The 16,968-nt window shown below is 40.0% G+C and overlaps 1 protein-coding gene across 1 annotated transcript in view; it reads right to left on the bottom strand.

Annotated features, from left to right (window-relative positions):
* Positions 1 to 72: 72 nt before the first annotated feature.
* Positions 73 to 16,968, bottom strand: part of LOC106962044 (glypican-1-like) — a 42,838-nt gene continuing 25,942 nt past the window's right edge. The window contains exons 2-10 of the mRNA XM_015056194.1: positions 10,149 to 10,307; positions 8,143 to 8,360; positions 7,676 to 7,849; positions 6,320 to 6,485; positions 5,395 to 5,525; positions 4,701 to 4,838; positions 3,639 to 3,769; positions 2,084 to 2,259; positions 73 to 1,460 (exon numbers count right to left, since the gene is read on the bottom strand). Coding sequence (XP_014911680.1) covers positions 1,288 to 1,460; positions 2,084 to 2,259; positions 3,639 to 3,769; positions 4,701 to 4,838; positions 5,395 to 5,525; positions 6,320 to 6,485; positions 7,676 to 7,849; positions 8,143 to 8,360; positions 10,149 to 10,307 — 1,466 coding nt within the window. The 3' untranslated portion in view covers positions 73 to 1,287. The remainder of the gene's footprint in view (positions 1,461 to 2,083; positions 2,260 to 3,638; positions 3,770 to 4,700; positions 4,839 to 5,394; positions 5,526 to 6,319; positions 6,486 to 7,675; positions 7,850 to 8,142; positions 8,361 to 10,148; positions 10,308 to 16,968) is intronic.

The raw sequence follows: 16,968 nt of genomic DNA, 5'->3' as shown, positions 1-16,968 counted from the left end.
ACACAAATATTTATAATGGACGAAGAGTAGGACTTCCAGAACAATCCATAGAATAATCGAGTGACACTCTCATCTGCTACAATCAACCAGAGTTTAATGGATGAAAGGTGATTAAATACACTGATGATTGAAAACCCGCCTAATACAGAGTCCCAGACTGCATCAGCATGTGTGTCTTCAACGCTGCTGCTATGTGTATAAATTAACATGTCTGTAACAGGAACGTAGTGTAGACTTTAACAGAAGGCATGCCAGGGTAAATAATATCACCAGTCAAATGTAGAAAGAATCTTGCAAAAATTCGGTATATATACAAACCCAGGCAGCTTGAAGAACCGGAAAACCTTTTTTTTTGTTGTGACACCTTGGTTTCATAACAACAAATCATTACAAAACCTCAGTGTACCTGTGTGCAGTGATGGATTAAGCTTTGGTTTGATGTAGTCAGCCACTTTGAGGTGAGTTACCTCTGAACGCATTCATTAAGAAATCTTCTCCTGCAGTAGCAGTACAGCAGCTTTTCTCTTTTTGTTTCAATCATCACGTTTTCTTTTGTGGTAACTTCGAAATTCCTCGCCCTCGGTAAGCAGTTTTTAGAAAATGTGTGTGCTCTTGCTTGTTGGAGGCTTTGATGAGGCCACTCCTTTATTTAGAACGGTAACAAGCCGTTTAAAAACTGGACATTTCATTTCCGGCTTTGAAGTAAAGGTAAGGTAAACTGATGCGATCACAACAACTCAGACATTTCAAGAGTGCGATGACTTCTCTGCATTGTTTTCCACTGAATGAACCACTTGTCAACATCACAGATAACGTGGATTTCATTGCCAGTAGAGTATTATGTTGTACATTCATGGCTCAGTATGGCGCCAGTTTTTAAGGTAATGTACACAAACATTTACAGCGTACATGGTTTGCTTACGTCAGACAAACTTGAAGAATAACATTTAAAAAAAATCCTTGGTGAATGCACCACAGATAAGGTCACCTGCTGGCTGGATACTGGAGCTACAGACATCTTCTTCATCGTTGTTACTGTCGTCTTTCAAACATCCTCATCAAAAGATCCACTGACCTCACACTAATTCACATTCAAACTAAAACACATCGAAGCGCAGCAAAGTAAAGACTAAGGTCAATTTTCATTCCTTTAAGTCAAGGAAAATGTTCATCCATTCAACAAAATGTCTTTTTGGCAAAGTTTCGTTCCACTTTTCCTCCCATTCAACCCCATTTCCCATGGTTCAGCCCTCAGGCCCCTTCGTACAAAGCGGTGAAGGGGGTCCATCATCGCTGGAGCAGCAGGACGGTGAATGGGAGCAGCAGCGGGACGCCGATGCCAGGCGTGGCCGCTCCTCCGACTGGCTTGGTCTCCGGCGCGTAGGCATAAAGTCCCGGCCTGCTCCGAGCGCACTGACCGCTCAGACACATCCCGCTGCCTGAGCCGCTGATATCCTCACCTGCAGAGTTATCAAGGGAAATTTAAATAACTTGCATCTATTTTCACAATGCAGCCGTGAAGGAGTCGATTTGACTCCCGGAGAGCTTTCAACCTCCAGTAACTATTTTAAACTGAACTTCCTGTGGCTCAGACTTCACGACTTTTCCTAAAATGACTCGCTTTAACAACTCTAAAGTATAGGATATGTGTCACACAAAATGGGGAAGTTATTTTTACTCTTTATGAACTACATCTGGAAATTGCAATGGCAACTGTAATTTAGTGCAAGCGAGTTACAGGAATCACGAGTGACCACAAACAGAACCAACTGTGTTGGTTTATGGGTGGAATGATGGAGAACTGGAACAAATGAAAGCAGCAGTTGGATTGTAAGGTGTAAGGCTTTTCATTCTGCAGGAATCCAAACAAGTGAAATCAGTGATTAATATTAGATAATATTAGATAATAAAACTTTCTTCCATATTTGCAAGATTTGTAAAAGACGAGCAGAGGTCTTTTCAGAGGAAATATAATTCCCACAAATACCAACTTTTGTTTACTATTGCCTATTCTTGTGTTGCATTAGCAGAAATGTAGAAAATGTTGAAAATATGTAAACCTAAGATTTTGAAAGGGTCTTACTTGCATCCTGAAAGTCGACATCATTGCCTTCCAGAGCATCTTTTAGCCTGTTGCTCATTATTTTCAGTTCCATGATCTGCTGCCGGATTTTCATGATGGGTTTTGTGATGTCGAGATCCACTTCTGGGTTGTTGATCTGATTTGCCAAACCGTCTCCCATCACCCCTGGAAGGTACCTGATAGGTGCAAAATGCAGCTAGTGAACCACTTTCACATCGCCAGTAAATGAAAGACAAACAACCGATTACAAAATGATTAGAGATGGTAAAGGAGAGACACTTTACATGCAATGTCCTGTTCTTTAGATTTGGGTTTTCATTACATTTTGCTGCAAATCTGCCTAGTTTGCACGATACATCAGCTAATGAACACAAACATTCCTGCACTTCTGTGGTATTGGAATGTAGATCTAATCATTTCTCATATAATTCTTAATTATTTTCTTGTCTCCAGCTTGTTGTGAATGCAAAACAATCCTGCTAAACTCCAGTAATTGCAGGTCAGCGGAAAAAATATTTTCAAGAAACATGGCTAGTTTTAAATAACTCTAAGAACAATCAGCAAACCCATACTTTTCACCAGTCTGCAGCAGATATGGACCGCTGGAGGGAGAGGTGGGTTTAAAAAGTAAGTAAATGAAGCAACAAGAAATGATTCAGCAATTTGTATTAAAAATTGTTAGAGTTCAAACTTGTAAACCACTTTTAGGCTTTAACAATGTCACTTTAGTTACTTCATTTTATCCCTGATTGGAAAAAAAACTGTTAAAGTTCTTATAAAATCCACCAGAGGGAGACGTAGAGCTTTAAACAGTTCACACTCACACAGAATGCATTCATCCTTCAGCTGTCACACCCAGCCAGTGATTCATGTATATTTCATGGTTCCTCACATTATTCAGATAAGGAAGACACATTTATATGAATGTGTTTTAGAGGATAAATCTGACAGCTTGGCTGCGATCCAAGCACTTCAAACACAAGGAGATGCTGAGTGTGGGTGAATGATGCACATATAAGCACAGCGTCATGTCGCTCTGTAATCCATTTACCCGCCAGCTGAGGGAGGTTTGCTTGTCTGTGTGGCTTTAAATGCTTCAGCTAAAAAACCTGTGTGCAACAAACTGCTTTTTAAAACCATGGATGCAACTTTATCCCAGTATAATTGTAAATGTGGCAGAATTGAGATTTAATGTTCTTGTATTTAAGTGCAGGAAATTGTTTCCATCATAATAGCTTCAGCGTAATATGCGTCGTCTCTTTCCTTTCTGATTGGTTTTCTTCTTTTTTCTATTATACGATTGAAATGATTTTTTTCACACATGCAGAAAGACTGCAGACTGTTTTTCTGAAGAGAGTGCTGCCAACTGCACCACTTTGCACCCCATTTAATCTTTTTTAATCAGAAAATGAATGCATTTGACTGAAACAAAATGAGCCTCTTTACATAAGAGACTCGTCTGTAAATTTAGGGAACACAAAGAGTAACTCTTGACTAGTTTTATAAAATTAATTAAAGATGACCAGCTCCCATCTTTCTTCTGATTCGCTCTCACCTGGCTTTGGTCATCCCGTTCCAGCAGTTGTCCTGACTGTTGCTTTCAGCCGCCAGTTTGCTGCACAGCGCTACCGGGAGCTGGACCCAGTACTGACGCATGTCCCTCAGTTTACTGGACAGATCTGACACCTGAGGACAGAACAAAAGCAAAAACAATCTGTTCAGTTCCACTCGTTTTTAATCAGTGCTGAAAATCTCAGTTTCACTTTAAGATTCACTGAGAGTTTCTTGAATCGTCTTAATTTCTCTGCACTCTCAGACACAAATTATATATAAACGCTGTTATTTGGCTAAATTCCAGTTTAATTCCTTCAAAACTGGTTGTAAAATATCAGCTGAGTGTGTGGCATCCCGTGGAAGGAATTTCACTCTAATGAAAAAGACAAACAGCTATTGAAGAAGATCAGACATAAAACAGTTTCTAACTTTTATTAAGTCTAATTAAGGTGTCTACAGTGGTAGTTTTACAGTAACAGAACCCAAATTATTACACACAAGTTCTAAGTATCAACTATTCAAAAAGCAATGAGCTAAAGTTACGCTACACAAACTAAATCTGGGATTTTTATTTTTTAAGTCTGACCTGTCTGCTAAGATTTGGACAGATTCAGAATTGTTCATCCGATATCTGTTCAGTTCTGTTGTTCAATACATTTCTGACTAAAAATGGTTCATATTCTTAGTTTTGATGCATTTCACAACAAATATAAGACTCTTTAGCAAATCAAGCAGAAATTGTAACTGATTTATCGTTGAACCTCTGATTAATACACAGTTCTCTTTGGAAATTTAATATTTTCCATTTCAACTTGATTCATATGTGTAACATTAATGCAAATAAGTAAAAAAAAAAAACACAGAGAAATAATAAAGGATGATATTAAAGTTAGCTTGGACCAAAGCAGCCACACAAAGGTGATTGATAACTTTCAGCAGGATAATAATCCCAAAAAATTTCAGATAAAAACCAAAAATGGTTCATGAGACACAAAGTTCATCTTCTTCCATGCCTGTCAGTTTGGTAGAAAACCTGCAGGATTAAAATGCAGCGGACACACACCTGTATTTCCAATCTGAGTCCAGCCGTCGGGGACGGTTTGTATTCGAACGCAGTCAGCGAGCCGCTCTTCTTCTTCTGCTCGTGGGCGTTTGGACTTCCTGTTCCTGGTTCACCTGGGGAGCCGCATGTTTGGTACACCTGCAGGAACGATCCCCAGGCTTTTACCATGTTTCTCAAAAACTGCACGTCCTCAATTCACCGCTTCATGTTTTATCTGAATCGCAGGTGACGAAGCTGAAATATTTATCTGGTGTTTTGTTGCAGCACGCAACTAATTTTCATTATTTGTAATTAACAGGCAATGAAGACGACTGACTGAACAAGACAAAGCTTTCTTTAGTTCAATTCATACAGAATTCACTTTTCAACTGGATGCATTTATTTTTTACAGAGATAAAAATAACGCTTCTTTTCTTTTTAACTTTATTCTTCCTCACAGAAGGTTTCAGAAACTGAGAGTATGTATATATGAAATATTTTGATATTCATTTCTTGCTCAGAGGCAAATGGAGAAAGAACATTTCCAGTTAGCTGTAAGTATAAAATAGTCCACTAGATGGCGCCATTGGCAAACGTTTCAAATAGCTCTGAACATCCCTATTTGTGAAAACTTTATTTTGAAATTAAATTAACAAAATAGTTTTATTTGATTCAAGAATAACCTTGAGACGTCGCATCTCATAAAATCTCTTACCTTCGCTGTAAATGTGTCCATGTTTTCCTGCAGATAGTGCACAGCTTCGTAGATCCGGATGGGGATGGAGGACAGAACCACGTCCATGCTGGGTTCTGTGCTGAAGCTGGACGCGACTTGGATCATCGTGTCTGAAAGCAGAAATAAACACAGGAATCAGAAACCACTGCTTTACGTACGCAAGCTGTGGAAACGCTTAAACAGAAAGGGAATCAAAAAAGTAACAATCCACCAACAGTTTAAACCAGAAGTTTAAAATAAATCTTTTTACTCACTCTCTGAAATCCCACAAAACTTTTCTTGTTTTAGGTCTAGTAGAATTATAATATTATTTCTATTTACTAAATGCCACGATAACGAGAGAAATAAAATGTCAGATTATCTTTTTAATGTCTTCAAAGTCAGAAGTTTGCATACATTTCCTCAGTATTCTGGCAGCACTGCCTTTGAACTTGGATCAAACCTTTTGCTTCTCCTCAGACTCCGCTGGGTTTCTGACCCAGTCCTCCTGGACAGAACAGAACTGGTGGGACTGACCGGTTCTGCAGGCCGCCTCACTCTCACAACCTTTCAGGATCTGCCCACAACTTCTTTACAGGATTGAGATCAGGGCTTTGAGGCAGCCATGTCAAAACATTGACTTTGTTGTCCTTAAGCCACTTTGTGACCACTCTGGCCGTATGCTTAGGGTCATCTGAGCTTTGCCTCTCTGACTGAAGTCTTGCTTCCATATTTCCACATGATGCCGTTTATTTCATGAAGTGCACCAGTTGCTCTTGCAGCAAAGATGCTGCCACCCTCCATTTATGGTATACAAGTTTAACCTTTTTACAACATTCTAACTTTTTCAGTCTTGGCATATTGCAGTCTAATTGATTACGCCTCAAACAATAAGACGTGTTGTGGATTGGCTGGTGTGTCTTACCGATGAGCTCCTGCCACACCGGATCCAGGTCAGCCTGGTTGGCCAGGCAGCCCTTCATGACGTTTGAGCAGTAGTTGGAGCAGGGCTGGACCGAGGCCAGGCCGCGGCAGTGAGGGCAGTACACCAGCTTCATCAGGGCCTTGGTGCACTCCTCAGCGAGAGACACCTGGAATCAGACCCGTCAGATTACAAGACGGAGGTGTTCAGGATGCTTTTGCTTCATTTTACTGCAAATGGTTTACTCCGCAGTACCGAAGCAGGACAACAGAGGGCAGTATTTACACATCATTGCATGAACAAAGAGGCACAACAAATAATGGGGACAATTAGAAATCTACTTTTAAACATCTTTATTCAAGGAAACTATTTAAACCTTGGCTTCCCATGAGAAAGATGTTACTCCTACTTTTTAGAGATCTTGCATAAAATATATCATGTTAAAAAAAAACATGTTTAAATGTGCACTGGCCATTCATTAAAGTTTCTAACTTTAGTCTCGTGAACAGACTCCCTCGTGTTTAATTTGGTCAATGTTGCATTACAGAGTGAGGTCATGAGGTTTGAGTTATGATAAGAGTCTGCAGTCACAGAGACAGCCGAGCATGCAGGCTGGATGTGAACCGTGATGCGATGGGAAGTTTCAGCAGGTGGCAGAAATGTGTGCAGTTCCTCACAGGAAGGAGAAAGGAATAATTCAAATAATTTAACTCTTATGCAGGACTGCAAAGAATGCATCTGCATCAAGTTTGTCGGGATTACAATCTTGATCTTTTTTAGAATAATCTAATAAAACTGCAACTCATTATTAAAGAAAATCATATGAAAATCCTGTTTATAAAAAATGCTTTTTGATGAGAAACATAAAAGACGACACACACTGCTCACATGTGGGAGTTTGTGGATGATCTCCACTGAGATCTAAAAAAAAAAAAAAAACTCCTCGCACCAATAATTTTACATCAATCTTGTCAACCGTCTAAGAGAGAGCTTTGTTCTGACGGCAGAGGCTGACAGTTCGTTTTCCATTATCTTTGTGTTTCCCATCTGCAGGGCGGAGGATTTTTCTCTCACAGTTCGGGTGTGACAACCACGCAGCCGCCACATCTGCTTTTCTGGGAATCAGCCCAGCAGACATTAGACACATTCCCAAGCAAACAGCCACATTATCAATAGTTCAGATGGCATTTTTGCAGAATGCAAACCGTAACTGCTTGTTCAAGCCTGAGCTGATGTTTCCATGTTTGTCCTCAACAGGAAGGGAGGTCTTAACCATGTGTGTGTGTGTGTGTGTGTGTGTGTGTGTGTGTGTGTGTGCGTGTGTGTGTGCAGAAGGAAACACGAATACACAAAACTCACCTGTGAGACCTTCTTGATCACCTCTGAGCTGACCACCAGGCCCTGGACGAACGACCTGGCCGTGACAAAAGCCCGGATCACTTTCGTTTTCATGTCACGAGGGACGTCTCCGAACGGCCGCAGCGTCTCCTGCTGCTTAGCAACACATTCCAGGTAATCCTCCGACAGGTTGACCTGTCCAACAGAGACGACAGCCGAAAGCAGAACAGATGGGCTTCATGAGGCAGTTTGACTGATTTTAACCAAACATTTACACAGATTTAAAGCCATGGATACATTCCCTGATCTCGATTTTTAGGTCTTTTCCTGTGTTCAATTTCTACAGAAGAGGATGAGGAACACTGAAAATAAATTATAAATCATAAATGTTGCATTCAGCTCAGATCAATTTAATTGAGTATTTTTTTCTACCAGCATTTCAAACTAAAGCAAACTCAAAGCACAAGAGGGCATGTTCCTTCCCTCACCTCCGTGGGGGTAGAGGCTTTAAACGTTCGCTCCAGCAGCTGGGACCAGAACTCGGACAGGTTCTCGTCCAGGTTGAGGGCTGAGCCCCGGTAGTACTGACGCAGGTCGCCGTAGAGCTCTGCAAACAGACGGGCGTTCTGGGAGTACAGGGGGCCCAGCGGAGACAGCACCTCCTGCAGCGAGCGCTCCGACTGGCCGTGCAGCTCCGTGAAATACGCTGCGGAAAGAGGAAAAAGTCAGGACACGACAAGCTGACGCCAGACTTGGTCAGCACAGCACAACTAAATAATGTTGGAGTTAAACTGTGCAGATTTATCTCTGCCACTCCATTTCCAGCTCTGAGTTTTAGTATCTTTTTAGCAGAGCTGTGCACAACTGCTGCGTCTACAAGGTAGTTTAAAGTAACTGAATTCTTTCCAGGTGATAAAGTGATACCCAGCAGCTGGAAAGACATTATGGAGAACAACTGCTCAATAGCAAATTAATTTCATCAATTCAATTTGATTTAAATGTTATCCAAAACTCCACAACAAATATTATCTCAATGCACTTTGCAAAACAAACTCAGGTGTAATTCCCAGGTGTTCGGCTGAATTCTGCTCTTTCCATCCTAAAAAATCTGATCCGTCACTTCCATACGTGGAACTAAACTGGATCCGTTTCCGATTGTTTTCAAAGCGTCTGCAGTCTGAACGGTCCTGCTGTGTGAAAGTAGCCTACTAGTGATTCTATTCTTTAAGCCGTTCAACCAGATCCTGAAATCGGTTTGAAGAATCTTTACTCGACTTCTCACTTTTATCTGCGAGTCGTTTGGAAGTGATGAATTCAAATGTGGAAAAGTTCAAGCGGTATGACTGCTGCTCTCTGGATCCCCCAGTGTTGTTGTCCGCTTGGCACTTCCTGCCACTGGGTTGTCATAGCAACCTCTCCACCACTGCGTGCCCACTGACTTGGCAGATGTTTCAGGCTGGACGCTCTTCCCACCTTTACAGCCTTCAGTTGTCTAACTTAACTTCAGATCAGTCAGTTCCATTAAATTCAGTCCAGTCCAGTTCAGTTTAATAACTTCACATCTTTACAAATGCGTTCGGTTACTTTTATTGCTTGAGCTTCTTTTTCTTGCCTAATTTAAAAAACAAAACCTTTCTGCGATGGTTCCTTTAAAATTTCCGGTTCTGTTAGACGGATACAAAGTGACAGTGAGAAAAAACAGAGGGAATTAGAGAATCAGAGCTGTCTCTGCACTATAATGGCTTCAAAGACGTGGGCCGCTGCCAGGCTGCTGTAACCACAACCAGATGGACAGCCATGTTACTGCAAGGCCTTCGCTAATAATAATGTCTCGCTCTGACTTTGTCCTCCTGCTGCCCGGTCTCTGTCTTTATTTTTGACTCACTGTTTCCACTCAGCGGCGATGATTTGTTCTCACTTGCTGTGTCTCCATGTTGGTATCGAAGGCACTTCTCAGTTTTCTTCTTCTCTACATCGCCCTCTGCCTCTGATATTCAGTGATCTGCAGCCTCGACTCCTCGGTGGGTCAACAGCTCATTAGCTGAACTAGCTACTGCCTCCAGGGACAACCTTTTTTCTGGTGTGTGTGTGTGTGTGTGTGTGTGTGTGTGTGTGTGTGTGTGTGTGTGTGTGTGTGTGTGCGTGTGTGTGTGTGTATCCCTAAAGATCAGTGGATCGGCTTATCGCATTTCATTGTGTCTGGCTGACTCTGGTCTCATTATAGCGCCCAGGCAGGGGTCTTCTTGCCACACAGAACACACAAACCTGCATTCACACACACACACACACACACACACACACACACACACACACACACACACACACACACAATCACTGCTGTTATTGAAGCTGCGGTATTGACCGCCAAACACAACTTTGCAAACACACAACATACAAATGTCAGGCTCCTCGGGGTGCGCTTCTGAAGGTTTGTTATTGAGCTCTGGCAGTAATGAGTGTCTTGTATGCACTCACACACCAACACCCTACTTACTGTCAAAGCTCCTGTGGAGATTGTTGAAAGTCGCCTGCAGGGACCTGCCGGCCTCTCTGATCAGTCCCTCCGTCTCCTGGGCGCTCAGACCGGCCAGGTTTCCCTCCATGGCGATGGTGCAGCAAGTCGGACCCTGAGGACACATCCTCAGATGTTCACCTTTAGAAAGAGGGAGAGACTCCGTCATGTAATTGGAATGCATAAATCTTTATGAACCAATAACTAAATTAGTCGGTTTTTCAGCATTTACTCTAATTTACGACCAAGTGAAATTACAGCAAATTAACAGCTGAAGCACCTCCACCCTCAACTTAAGACATCTTTACAACATGCTAATCTATTTTTGTTGTGATTATTTTCAGAGACATAATCTGTGACCTTCAGATGAGGCAGGATTAGGGTTAAATTAGAGATGCATCAATCCACGTTTTTCACTTCCAATACTAAAATCAGAGGATTTTATCATCAGCCGTTACCGATCCAATACAGAAACGCTGTGCTGATCTGACTTAAAATCTCTTTTTGTTTTTAACACAGACATAAATGTACAGAATTACAGATCTATTTCATAACTCTACACACACTTAAATACACCAACAGCTTCACAAGTTTGATCAAACATTAAAAACAACTTTAATTAGTTCAGTCAGTATAACTAGGAAAAGAACAACCGAGGTAAAAGAAATAATAAAGAAACTGACACTGACAAAAAGAGGTTGACCACCTGAAGGCATCACTTAACATAATATTACTCATTTTAAATTAGTAAGAAGAAAAAAATATTCACTTTTTTTATTATTTTCACTTTACTTTTTCACATTGATTAGTGTCTTGTAATTACAACAAACTTCAAACTACCAATCGACTCGGTTGAGTGAGAAGCCTTGAGCGTCTGACAGGGCACACAGTGAAATGATGAATAATAAAGAAAAATCTCCAACGTTCAGTGTCAGAAAGAAGAAACAAACTCCGGCTCTGTTTCAGAGAAAAGCTGGAAGCAACTCGGGTCGTTCAGATCCATCCATGTCAGTCCTTTGCATTAGATGAAATTAGGGCTGCATGACATCAGGAAAATGTGTATTTGTGATATTATTGCTGGAAACTGTGATAACAATTAACCATCTTTTTTTTTTCCAACAACTCGGTTAGATCTTGTATCTTATAAAATAAAAATCAACATCAAGAATACATCCAACTATATACAGCATTCTACCAAATATTGTGTCCAAATGCAGCGATTCCCCACACTACAGAGTGATTTTGTGAAGGTGATTGTGTCCAAAAATGCCAACCGTGTCTCAGTTAGCGAGCCAGAAGGATGAAACATGCACACTTTGTTTGAAACGAAGGATGATTTATCTGGTTCATTCACATTTAAGCTTCTTTAATCAGAATAACTAACATCCAAACTAAATATTTCAAATCATATAGATAAGCACGAATATTTAAGTAATTTAAAAAAAACTACATTTACTTTAAAATGCTGTTAGTATATAGCACCACAATACATTAAAGATCTGCTGTTGCCATAGCAACCTCCCAGCCCTCTCAGGTCTTCTGGTTCTGGTTCTGCTCTGCATCCCCAGAACCAGAACCAAACATGGAGAAGCAGCGTTCAGCTTCTATGCACCACAAATCTGGAACAAACATCCAGAAAACTGCAGAACAGCCGAAACACTGAGTTCCTTTAAACCCAGACTAAGAACCCGGCCGTTCAGTGATGCTTTTGAAAAGTTTTAAGTTAAACGTTAATTAACATTCTGATTGTAATGATGACAAAATGTAACGTTTCAACTGCTGACTTTGTATTTTTATGATGTAAAACACAGAACTGCCTTGTTGCTGAAATGAGCTATGCTAATAAACTTGATTGATGCAGAACTGCCTTGTTGCTGAAATGAGCTATGCTAATAAGTTTATGCTAATAAACTTGATCAATGCAGTATTCCTTCATTAATTTATAAAATGCCAATGCCATCTTTTAAAGATTCAGGGTTCATTAGTCCAGATCAGAAACTCAAATCCTTTTTCCTCCAGTCAGTAAGCTAACCTTCTCTCTCACCGTACGGGTCGTACATTTACAGACTCCACACTCTGCGTTTTTTTGTGTGTGCGTTTTCTATCCATTTTCTGAAATGCAAATCTTTTTTTTTGCACATAGAGACGTATTTGACTGGTCTTCCAGTAGCCTGCAGCCAGTCTGCAGCATTAGTCTCATGACAGACACCAGTGCTGTGGATTCTCCTCCGTGTGCGTGTCTGTGAGCCTCCGTCTAAGAAGGTTAGGGGTGAGTAAGTTTCCCCTCAGCTGTGTGCTTCACTGCTCTCCGCCTTCTTAGCAGCTCCAACGCTGGTGGCTGCTCGTGTTAGCGTCAGCGTGCGTGTGTGGGTGTGTATTTGGGTTGCAGGGCAGGAATTTGTCCATCGCAGTAAGTGGAGCAGAAGAGAGACGCCTTCATCAGCAGCTCTCCGTGAATCCTTCACTTGGTGGTTTGTGTGCAGGATGTGATAACAGGGAGAGAAATCAACAGTGGCAGCTGGATTACAGGAAGCAGCACCTGATGTAGCACCTTGATTCTACGCTCTCATCTTTTTACTTTACAAAACCAGTCATTTTACATTTTCTTTGAACTTCTAGCCTCCATGCACAACTTAAAGGGATGTTATTGTGTAAAATATTTTTGTTCTGCTTCATATCATGTTATAATGTTATTTCTTCACCAAAAACATACTTGGATTTCTTCCAAGTAGGTCAGGAGAGTCAAACTCATTTTCATTTTTCAAAAATCTGAATGTTCTTAAAGGGCCAGTTATGCCAGAATCTATTTATAAACCCACTGAAAATATCAATAACTAGCTGTTTGTTTCAGTGTTTGTTACAGTGAAAAAATATTAAACATCTTTTCACACTGATCAGTCCATCCACGATTTTTTGCAATCAAAATCACAGATTTCGTGGTGCTAATTTAGAAATATTTGTAAGGAATCTGTGTGACAGTTGTGCTAATAGATAATGTTAAACATGACTTCTTTTTTTAAATCACAAACTATCACAAACTACAACTTCACATCATGTAAGGCTGGGGCAGCAGTCACTTATACCCAATGTTTTTGGCCAATTTTGAGAAAAAATTGCAGTAAAATCAGAAACAAATCTGGGGATCTGTTGATTTTGTGTGAATTTTGCAGATTTGTGAAAAACTAGAGGGACTATTTGATGTAATTTGGAGTCTGGAGGGCCACACAGAAAGCTCCTGCGGGCCAGATTTGGCCCCCGGGCCTTGAATTTGACACATGTGGCCTAGATGGAACAAGCGCCACGTTCGAGGCGAGGTTTCTCCTCTGAGCTGCAGTTCTCACATTTCTGCATTACAGAGCAGCTCCACCACTCAGTCCCTTCAGACTAGCCGCAGCAATTAGCAAACACCTGGTGGAACTGCATATCTGCTGAGCTCATTACACAATCTACATCTCATTGCAACGCTGGTAAAAATGTTGCTAAAGGATTAATAGAGGAGCCATGTTGTGATGATTTCCTGAAGTTTCAGAAAGAGCAGGAGTTTTTAAAGAGACAGAGGCACAATTTCAAGATTCTAAATTACTAAGTCAAATTTACTTTTAAGTCATATTTGATATGTCATAAATCAAATAGTGATATGTCATATTTGATATTTGACAAATGAAGGTAACATAATTACTTGATTGTGCCCTAAAATGATTCTGGAAAACACATAGTACTCCCCCTTTCACAACCAAAATACTCATCTATTAACTCATTATAATCAGTTTTAAGTGTCAAAAGCAATTCATTTAGTCTACAACCAAATGCATCTGTCCTCTAATCCTAACACTAGAAATGCCAAACTTCTAGAAGACCATAAAATCAGACAGGAGGAAGTCATTTTGGCTCAGAAGTTTCCAAAAACAGAAAACACCAACACTCATTAGTGCAACGTCTTTCACTTATCAAAAGCTCCCAAAAGCTTGGAAGTTTTAGGCTGGGAGAAAAGAAACGCTTCTGCGAGACAAAAGTCTTCAAAACTTCAAAACTCAGTGGAGGAGGCTGTAAATAAATAGGGTGAGTGAAAAGTGAGAGGAGATGTGGGTCAGGTGTAATCAGCCTCAGTAGGTGATTTGGTTACACACACCGTGTTTGCCCTCAGGCTGCAGCATATATTTCGTTATGTCTGCATCTTGACGGATGAACACACACAAGGTTGCACTACAGGAGACCCTCGTTGACATAACTCATAGCTGTCAGCCGCGGGGAGACGAGGAGTCAGAATGCTGCAATGGGAGGAGTTCTGTCGATCCGCAATGAAAACAGCAGCTTCTTTAATCAACACTGAGTGGGATTATGACGCTGCAGGCAGCTCATGCTCAGATGTCCCTGATTAATAAGGACTATTCTCAGTTTAACCAGATATGATCTGAGTCAGAAGAAGGGGTGGAAATTTCTCCACATTGAGATGAATCACCATGAAGAGATGGATGACTCTGCATTGACAAAAACAAACCAATAGTTTGCTGCCAACAAATAATTTAATTACACACTTGTTAATTGTAATAAAGTAGCTGAAGCAGAAGACGATCCAGACTCCATTAATCAGTCGCCATTCTGTCTCGTCTGCTTTATACGTTTACTTTAAAAGCCATAAATTAGCACAGCACTGTATTATGTACTGTTGAAAAATAAAATCTACATAGTCTCTGTAACATAAATCAAAATTATCCAACACAAATACAGTTTAAAATGACACTAAAACAAATATTTCCATAAGGATTAACAAAAGTATTTCTATTCACTCAGTGCCAGAATGAGAAAATGAATGTCTTGTAGAAATGTAGGTTCTTAAAAGCCAAAAGTATTTGATATAATTGCATTTTAAACTACATGACAGGTTTACAGGTTTTGGATATATCATAATAACTTGCTGGATTTGCCTTGTTCACACACAGTTTTCAGCTTTGTCCACACATTTTCTACAAATCAGGCCTTTGTAATGGCCAATAATGTTTACTTAGTTTGTACTAAGTAAACATTTATTAGTTCCTGGTGGAACTACACGCTGTGCAGTTCTACCAAGTGTTTGCCACAAAGCTAAATTTAAACTAATTTAGTTGTATTCTATGACCCAACCATGTAGCATTAGAGCTACTTGAGGAAAAGCTTTAATTTGCAGGCATTATTATAAAAAAAAAACTTTTTTCTCATTTATTTTACTGCTTCTACTACTTTATTAATAAAACACTTAAAAAAAACCCACATGTGCAACAAAGTGCTTTACAAATAAACTCAAAGAGCATTTAAAACATAAAAACAATAAGAAAACAGCCCAATATGAAGCAAAAGTCTCAGGGTGTGTCAAAAGCCAAGTAATAAAAAAGCAATGAGAGATTGTTCCACATTAGTTATTTCAATTTTTATGAATATTAAATCCCAATAATTAGTGATTTTCTTTCTGTAAGATGCTCAGAAATAACCATCTTCCTTATTAAGCTGCCATTCAGCAAATAGAAATAATTGTAGTAACACTAATTGATTAGAAAAAGCTAATTTTTGTTTAGTGGAAAAACGTTAATCCCCTTTCATACATCATGTAAATGTGGCTACATTTGACATTATATGCTTAAAGGTATTATTTCTCATACTAATTTAAAATGAGGATCATTTTGGATGTAAGCAGCACCAACAGGAGCCACACAGTCAGATATCTGTAAAGTACAGCGTGCTGCAAGGCCAAGCTCAATAAAACTCTGATTAGTCTGCTCATTGCTGCAGGCACATGTTTATTCACTTCATGATTTAGAATTGGGTAAATATTTTAGTACTGATTACGAGCAAAGTTCTGATGTTAAATTTATGAGGATAAACATCTTTAACGCACCGCCATCTTTGGCTTCCACACAGACTCCCACAAAAACCCGAATCTATTCAGATCCAAACATGTTCCTCGTTTTGCCTGCAGATGTTGAGCAGCCAAACGCGTTGGCCACACCGCGCACGTCAAGGCAGACAGTAGCATTTAGCATTTCGTTTCCCTTTTCCCACTCAAAGCATCTGGCTCAGACTTCCTTCTTGGCATCACGCTCTTCTGCTTCATCAGCCTTTGTTTCCTCACATTCCTCGTGGCAGATCCTACATACCTGAGCTCGTCTTGACAAGTGAGCCGTCCCCACCGAATGTGCTGAGCAGACAAACGGCCAAACCTGCACCAGTCTGCATTCTGACATTCTGAATCCCAATATTCAGCAAAAAAAAACACCTTTATCAAGGCCATGGAAGGTGAGGTGGCAGGAATATGAACATCTGCAAACTAAAACAAATTCAGCTCTCAGAAAAAAATAAAATAAAATCAGATTTACTCAGAAATAACAGGAATGAAATTCATTAATTATTTATTTAAAATCTGAAGAACTGTTTACCTCTGAAACCTGATCAGAAATGCATAAGGATTTTTAAACATCTTCGTTGTTGCATCCTGCAAAAAAATTGTTTTCTGTCAATAGTTACGAGTAAAACATATTTATGAGTTACAAAAACATGTTTTCTCCCCAAGATGTGATTTTTTAATGTGCCAACCATACTGAGATTTGCAGAGAAATGTTAATGTTGCTTTAAGAACACATTGAGACGCTGTCTCTTTTTTATGAGGAGGCCTGGTAATGGTTTCTTCTCAGGTTGTTACCACAACAAAATGCTCGAGACCATCATTCGTTACCATGCCAACCTCCACTGCAAGATTTGCAAAATAAAATAAATAAGAGAAGAAAATTCCTTAAAACTAAAACTGGGCGATACAAGAAAAAAATCCTGTCTC

The sequence above is a fragment of the Poecilia latipinna genome, unplaced genomic scaffold (assembly GCF_001443285.1).
Source record: "Poecilia latipinna isolate Pla-1442-1.1 unplaced genomic scaffold, P_latipinna-1.0 Scaffold1364, whole genome shotgun sequence".
NCBI lineage: Eukaryota > Metazoa > Chordata > Actinopteri > Cyprinodontiformes > Poeciliidae > Poecilia > Poecilia latipinna.
The sequence above is the reverse complement of the archived record's forward strand: the minus strand, read 5'-3'. Positions and strand labels throughout refer to the sequence as shown.